The sequence below is a fragment of the Cynara cardunculus genome (genome assembly GCF_001531365.2).
Source record: "Cynara cardunculus var. scolymus isolate 2C chromosome LG 17, CcrdV1, whole genome shotgun sequence".
Taxonomy (NCBI): domain Eukaryota; kingdom Viridiplantae; phylum Streptophyta; class Magnoliopsida; order Asterales; family Asteraceae; genus Cynara; species Cynara cardunculus.
The window spans coordinates 3461451-3469683 of record NC_037544.1 but is presented as its reverse complement, the minus strand read 5'-3'; the positions used below and the strand labels follow the sequence as shown (position 1 = coordinate 3469683).

General features: G+C 34.1%; 1 protein-coding gene across 1 annotated transcript; it reads left to right on the top strand.

Annotated features, from left to right (window-relative positions):
• Nucleotides 1–870: 870 nt before the first annotated feature.
• On the top strand, nucleotides 871–2307 carry LOC112500855 (F-box protein At3g07870-like). The gene has a single exon (XM_025104453.1). It carries the CDS (start codon nucleotides 1014–1016, stop codon nucleotides 2169–2171), a length of 1158 nt encoding a protein of 385 aa, XP_024960221.1. The 5' UTR covers nucleotides 871–1013; the 3' UTR covers nucleotides 2172–2307.
• The last annotated feature ends 5926 nt before the right edge of the window (nucleotides 2308–8233 follow it).

Sequence of the window (8233 nt, the reverse complement as noted above, 5' to 3'; positions counted from 1 at the left end):
TATATAGGGTTGGGTTCACGTGAGACCAAGGGTTTTTCGTGAGACCCGTAAGACCAATTTATGTTCATTGATCAAATTTATGAATTAATGATCTAATGGTTGCAAAGTTGCAAGGTGGCAATTTCGTAATTAGTGAAAAGTCTCGTGGCGTTTATAAATGTTCAGATCTGACGATTGTAAATTTAATCCAAGGGTTGAGAATTGGTCTTACGGGTCTCACGAAAAACCATTGGTCTCACATGATCCCAAGTCTATATATATATATATATATATATATATATATAAGTAAGTAAACGTGTAATGAAAAACAGAGTGTGGTTAATATTGTGAATTGAAGTTTCTTAGTGAATTCAATTCTCTCTGTTTTATATCCTTAGTGGATCCCTGTTTGGGTTTGATAAATCTCAACATTTTCGACTGTTTTACTCTTAGGACAATATGCCAACAGTTTGTCTTCAGACCATCAAAATACTTCCATCTTTTAGATCAGCCAATCTAGATCAGGTCATCAGGGCTGATAGCTTACTTGATCACCACCTCTTTTTGCCAAGATTTCCAGATCATCGCCCATATCGTGAATTCAGAGTCGTGGGTATCAGATTGTTCATATCAAAAGTACAAACAATCCAATGAAAATGGCCATTCAGAAATGGCCCGTAGAATCCATTAAGCCATTGGTCTGTGCCAAGGGTGTAAAGCTCAGCTTCTAATAGACTCGATCGTGATGATACATAAGGATTTGGTGGTATGGAAAGTCCGTATCACTTTATATTCCAACATATCTTATTGGGCCTAAGAATTTGCAGGTTCATATTACCACCCTGCCCTTTGACTGCCACTCGGTCAAAGGTGACCCCTTATTTGACCAAACACCAACTCTTCTTCTCTACGATACACCACAAAATATATGTATATTATATATATACACACACATATACAATCACCGCCACCAAACCCAAAAACAAATCTCTTGGTTTGCTACCAGCAAAATCTAGTCTTTAATCAATCCATCGATGGAGGAGTTGCCACCAGATGTCATGGCCGATGTTCTCTCAAGGCTTCCGGTCAAGACCATCATCCACTGCAAGCTTGTTTGCAAGAAGTGGCAGAATCTGGTTTTGGACTCTTACTTTGTTAATCTTCACCTCTCCAAATCACCTCCAAGCCTCGTCATTCATCATAACTCTGAAAAAGATCTTATAGGTTATTACAAACCGGGAATTTTGAAGTGGGTGGAAATAGAAGATGAACTCGATCACCACCATCTGCATCACGACCCTGTCACGAGCCTTGATCTTAATCTTGCACCCAGTTTCCAGAAGACTCAAATACTCCCGGTGGGCTCAGTGAATGGTCTGATCTGCTTATGGCAGTTTGGTCCTGAAGGTGATAATACTTACATATGCAATCCAATCACCAGAGAATACATGATCCTCCCTAGACAACGATACTATAGAGAAGGTTATGCAATAATCGTGTATGGTTTTGGAGTCAGCTTAATGACAGGGGAGTACAAAGTAATAAGGACTTTCCAAGGGGATATACCGCCAGACCCTTATGTATCATCACGACCCAGTCTGTTAGAAGCCGAGGTTTACACCCTTGGCACAAACCAATGGAGAAGTCTTGGTCATGTCCCATACTGGCTTAATGGGTTCCATGGGCCATTTCTGAACGGCCATTTTCATTGGATTGTTTGTGAGAAGGATGATGCCTCTGAAAAGCTTTGTACTTTTGATTTAGACAAGGAGACATTTCAATTGTTTCCTTCTCCTCCTATTGAATCTATAGAAGAAAGTCAAATCCATTTCCAAAGTTTAGCGGTCCTAAAGGGTTGCTTGTGTCAATCTGATACCTACGATTCTGAATTCACGATATGGGTGATGAAGGAATACGGGATCAAGAAATCTTGGCATAAAGAGGTGGTGATCAAGCAAGCTATCAGCCCTGATCTAGATTGGCTGATGTGGGAACCCATGTATCTGATTGAGGGTCTAAAAGATGGAAGGATTTTGATGATGTATTGTGAAGACAAACTGTTGTCATATTGTCCTAAGAGCAAAACAGTCGAAAACACAGAAATTTTCGACCGCTACTTATCAGGAATGGCTTATCGTCCTAGCTTTCTTAAACTCGAGAACTTTGAATCTGAGAGGGTTCATGTGTTGTAAAGGTCGAAGAAACTCCACCATGAACACCCACTTTCGAATTTATGTTACCATTCCATTCAAATCTATGCAAGTAATTCCTAGTTTCATCTTAAAGTAGTATTGTACAGGTTTCACATACATCCATCACTGTATAAACTTTAGATTCAAGTGATAATGCTTATATCTACAACTGTTACTGGTTTGATGAATATCTGTCAACTCCTGTTGAGTTAAAGACTTGAAGATGAAACACATCACTTTTCTTGAACCTGTAGAAAATCACTTGAATCAATAGCAATGTTTCCTTGTCTAAATCAGAAGTACAAAGCTTTTCAGGGGCATCTTGATCATAAACAATACCATCCAATGACAATGGTTGTTCACAAATGGTCCGTAGAATCCATTAAGCCAATAAGGAACATGGGCAAGCCTTCACCATTGGCCTGTGCCAAGGGTGTATACCTCGGCTTCTAATCCACTTCGTCGAGATAGTGAACTCACTCCATAGCCATAAACGATAATTGCAAAACCTTTGCTGTAGTATGGCTGACTAGGGAGGATGGTGTATTCTCTAGTGATTGGATTGCATATGGAAGTGTCATCAATTAGGGTGCGTTTAGTACGCAGACAGGACGGGACAGGATAATTGTTCAGTGTTTGGTAGACATGATGATAGGGCTGGACAAAACTGGTTAAAATGACCAATTTACCCCCAGTGAGTCAATCCTAGAATTCTAACCACCATGATCAAATTAATCTACCATACTCCTAAACCCACTTGAGAAGATGACATCGGATTCTAAACCCTAAAAACTTCAACTTCAATCAATTTTACAGTCACTGACAATTTCGATTAAAACCCTAAAATGAAAGTTGTTTTCCAATCAATCCTAGCAGTATTTCAAACTATGCTACAGAATTTTGCTCCCTATACTCCAAGATCAGAGATTTGGAGATGAGAAAATACAAGAAAAATATTGAAATCGAAGGAGATCTGATGAACAATCTTACAAAAGTAGTTCCTAATGCTGCAGATTACCAAAATGAGCTCGTCGTCTGGGTTTGTAAATGCAATCGTCACAGTTGCTTCCGTCGTCTCCGTTGGCCACAGAGAAGAGAAGTGAAGGAATGATTAAGCAGAAGTTGCCGATGTGATTGCGTCCTGATTGTAAATCAGTGGCAAAATCGATACAAAAAAGCAAACAAAATGCAATCGATAGAAACAGGTAGAACGATTCGTGAAATCTGTCGATTACTGTCCAGCAATCGATACCGCCGATTGAAGGGGAAGAAGGGTGACGCTTGCAATCGATACCGCCGATTGAAGTATACGGTAGAAGCAAAGAAGGGTTTTGAAAGGGTAGATAGGTAAAATAGTTCTTGTTCTACTTAGTTCCTGGGGGTTAAGGGTGGACAGGCGTGTCCCACCCATGTTCTAGCTAGTTCTAGTGAGTCCAACATAAGACCACACCAAACATAGGACAATTGTGTTATGTCCTGTACTGTCTCACCCTGTCCAACGTACCAAACACACCCTTATAAGACTAAGGAGAATACTGCCATAGGCACATCAAACCATTGACCGAGCGAACCCATGTCATGTATTAGAGAGTTTTGGAGAATGGGTGCGAGATTAAAATGTAGGGTCATGGTGTAAATGATGATGAGCAACTTTATCTTCAAGATTCCAGGATCTTTGGAAACATTCAGGTGTTCGTGGTGTAAATTCTGAATCCTATATGATGAATCTAAAATAACATCAAAGAAACGTTACAACCTTTTTTTGAGGTTCTGCTACATCCAAAACTTTTGATTATATTGCATAAATGAGATGACAAATGATATATGTTAAGAATAAAAATGGGTTAAACCTAAAAAGGAAAAGTTTAAAATAACCCAATGGACTTTAGTGTTTAGAATGATTAAGTCCTTGGACAATTTTTTGGAACAAATAAGTCCTTGGACATTCCAAAACTTGTTAAATAACTCCTTGGACTTTCTAAAACCTGTTAGATGCATCCTTATGACCTATAAAATTGGTTAATGTGTCAAAATAATGAAAAAAGTCTGGAAAAAAAGCCAACGAACTTTCATATTTTGAACGATTAACTCCCTAAACATTTTTTGAACCAAAAAAGTATTTACATTTATAAAATGAAACAAATATACCCTTTTCATTACTCTTCCCCAAAAGATACAAAAGTTGTACCCAAAGCATAAATAATCTGAATTCTCTCGGTAATAAATAGAGCACACACCAACACTATATATATTATTAGAATATATTGTATCTACTTGTGAAAAATTCAGACCAAAATGATAAATCACATCAAAGAACTTAAATCCTTGCATCAAAATTTCTCTCAAAAGACGTACACCGACACAACAAATGAGTTGGGAAATCAAAAATCCAAAGTGGTGAAACATGAATAGCCAAAAAGAATGGAAGAATACATGTAGTGAAAGCCCAAGATTGGAGAGACTGCTACTGGTGTGGTGGTGTAAAAGCATAACAGAAATAGAAGCTGATGATAGTTGAGATGTGAGAAATTCTTTCCTGATAAGGCCTTAAGGCTAGTTCTTCAACATGGCAGACATTTGAAGTATCCAAATAAGATCGACTTCAGCAAAAAGATCAAGGACAATCATTTTCCCAATAGGAACAGAATGTAAAAGAAGAATGCAAGGCATTAACATCAGAAAACACAAATGCATACTAGCAAAAACAGAATATCCACACACAATTGAGATATCTACATGCTTCCATGATATGAATTATTATGAAACAAATACTTCCTCATGGACGAATTTGAGAGCAAAATGTAATGATCCACAAGTTTAGAAGAACACGGTGGACATAAAGTTTCCCAACTTCAGCACATTGAGATATATTCTTTTAGCGAAGCAACACAAGATCCCATCAATTTAAATGCAAATTCAATAACCTTTATTTGTGATTAGTCCAACATACCCAAATCATGACCTCCCTTAAGTTAATCATTAGGAATTTTCTTCAGTGGTAATTGATCCAAAACAAGAAAGATGACTACTTTAATACGATGATACTGAAAGGCACACCTTTGATTTGTTGCTGTATAAATGCTTTCGAAATCTCGATGAATAAGGGATCAGATGCATCAAGATTTCGGGTTGCTGTCAACTGTAAACCTAGGAGGAAGGTGGCGATGACGATGGGTTGGGCCGAGGGACGCGGCGGCGGCCGGTGGTGCAGGGCGACGACGATGGGTTGGGCCGAGGGAGGTGGCGGCGGCCGGTGGTGCAGGGCGACGGGATGGAGGCGGGTGGTGTAGGGCGACGGGTGGAGACAGGAGCCATGGGCCAATATTTTAGGTTTTTTTTTCTAATTTGTAATTTTACCTGCCAAAGAGGTTGCCGGTTACAATAAGGATGTATCTAACATATTTATAAAACTCTAAGTGTTTATTTAACCTGTTTTAGAATGTTTAAGGACTTATTCGTTCTAAAAATTTGTTTAAGGACTTAATCATTTTAAACATTAAAGTTCATTGAGTTTTTTTGGACTTTTACCAACCTAAAACGATTAGCAATATGAAACTAAACCTAAACCATTACTGATTTGAACCAAAACCAAATAAGTAATGGTTTGAACCTAAATAATTTCGACTATAGTTTTATACAGGTCGATAAAAAGACCCTAAACACATGTAAACTTAAGCACCAAAATTTCGAAGATCCTATTCAAAATCTCACATTTAACATGTTAAAAGACGGTCACGAGAATAACCCATTTTCGATGCACCAAATTAACAACCTCTTGATTGGTACCAACATATCTAACCCTTTAGGTTTAAAGAACAATTCCATGTCTAAGTCTACATCAATTTACATGTACAGTGTTTGCATGATCTAACCTTTGATTCAACTTCTTGAAGAACGAGATGCTCATCCAACCATTGGATCAATCAAGATGTTTGATTATGTTTTTAAATTTGATATGATTTTTTTTCATCTAAGACTAGAATTTGGAATATTGATTAATATATTTTTGTTTCACAATGTGATCGCTTCATATGTACTCGGTTCACAATGTGAAAACGTGTTTGAGCGTTTGTGAAATATAAAATACACATACAAAAATTTCATATTATGAATCGAGTATATATGAAACAAACACAATGTGAAAAACTATATATATTAATCAATACATTAAATATTATTATATGACGTACGAGTTCTCAAGGTTATCATAGTTTCATGAGTTCTCTAATGATTAAACCCCTATATATATATATACATTATATTACAAAACATTTGATAAAAAACTTTTAAAAAACATTTTTTGTGAATGAAATATTGTTTATTGATGCATATTACTTAAAAATCAAGATTACAAATAAGTTGTACGTAAGTACAACTTATTAAAGTTCTTTATTTGAATTTGTGTAACTAACTGCAGATAAACATAATCAAATACATGATAAACATTTTATTTTATTAAAAGTCTAAAATATAATTAGGATAATTATTGAGTTTTAATAGAATTTTAAATATTATTTTTATAAAAAATTATTTTATCAATATAACTTTTCAAATTTATATTTTATTCAAAAATAAAAACATTATTGTTTTCTCAAAAACACATAAAATTATATTATATCGATAGAAACAAAAAACAAAACAAAACATTAGAATTCGGATGTAAATCACTACACTATGCATGTACTCTTCTATTATATTATAAAGTTTTTGGATAAAACCGTTAAAAAAATCATTTTTAATGCATCAAATTAAATTTAATAATGCATGTTATCTAAAATTCAAGATTACAAACAATGATATTTGAGCATAACTTTTTAAAGCTTTTGAATTCGTATAACTAACTGATAAACATAATCAAATACGAGATAAACATCTCATTTTAAATCCATTCTATCCAGCGATGGAACAAAAAATGATAAATTCGTTTCTTCTTTTTCTTTTCTGTTCAATAAAAAAAAAATGAAAAATTATAATTCTTAATTCTATAGGGTTGAATAAAAATTCAATTAATCTTTTGATAAAATTGCTATGCTTAGTGTGTGACTCGTTGGTTTTTTGAGGGTTAGTATAAAAAACCAGCCCCATAGTATAAACAAATAACTATAGAAGTAATAACCAACTCATCACTTCGTATTATTTTTGAGCACGGGTTTTGGCGGTAAAAAAAATAAAATGGACTCAAGTAGGGTTTTCTGTAACGTATTAATAAGCTATACCCATGCTACGGGTTGTTTCATGCCATAAATAAACTCGAACACTCAAGAAATCCCAATTATTGTTCCAAAGACTCTACCTCTTTTAGTAATTTCAAAAAGCTCGGGAACAAATATGTACGGAATCGAAAGATTCCAACCCCCCAAGTAAAGAACTGTTACAAATAATGAAGAAACTAGTAGATTTAAATATGAAGCAACGTAAAATAAACCAAATTTGATACCCAAAAAATTTAAAATATAATTAGAAAAATCATTAAGTTCCAACATAATATATAATTATTATTTTTATAAAAAAATATTATATTATGATATCTAAAATAAATTATTTTGTTACTAAACCTAAATTAAATTACATTAAGAAGATTGAACTAAACCTAAATTAAATTATTTTATAAAAATGCACATAAAGTTTTAATAAGTTGTAATGCACAATTTACTGGTAATCTTTAATTTTAAGTAATATGCATTAGTAAACAGTACTTTATGTATAAAAAATATTTTTAAAAGTTTTTTGTCAAATGTTTTATAATATACTATAGATGTATTCAACAGATAAATAAAAGGCAAAAACAATAATCTATACTATATTATAAAGCATTTGGCTAAAACTCTTAAAAACTCTTAAAACTCTTAAAAACTCTTAAACCCGTTCATTCCTATCCGATTTCATCCCCTATATAAATTCATGTAACTAACTGCAGATAAACACAATCAAATACAGGATAAACATCTCATTTTAAATATAAAAAAATATAAAATATAATTAGGATAATCATTGAGTTCTACAGAATACTTAATTATTATCTTTATAAAATGTTATATTATTAAACCAAAAATAAATTATTT

Excerpts from the sequence above, each read along its gene's own strand:
- LOC112500855 (XM_025104453.1), top strand. The coding sequence starts at position 1,014 with ATGGAGGAGTTGCCACCAGATGTCATGGCCGATGTTCTCTCAAGGCTT.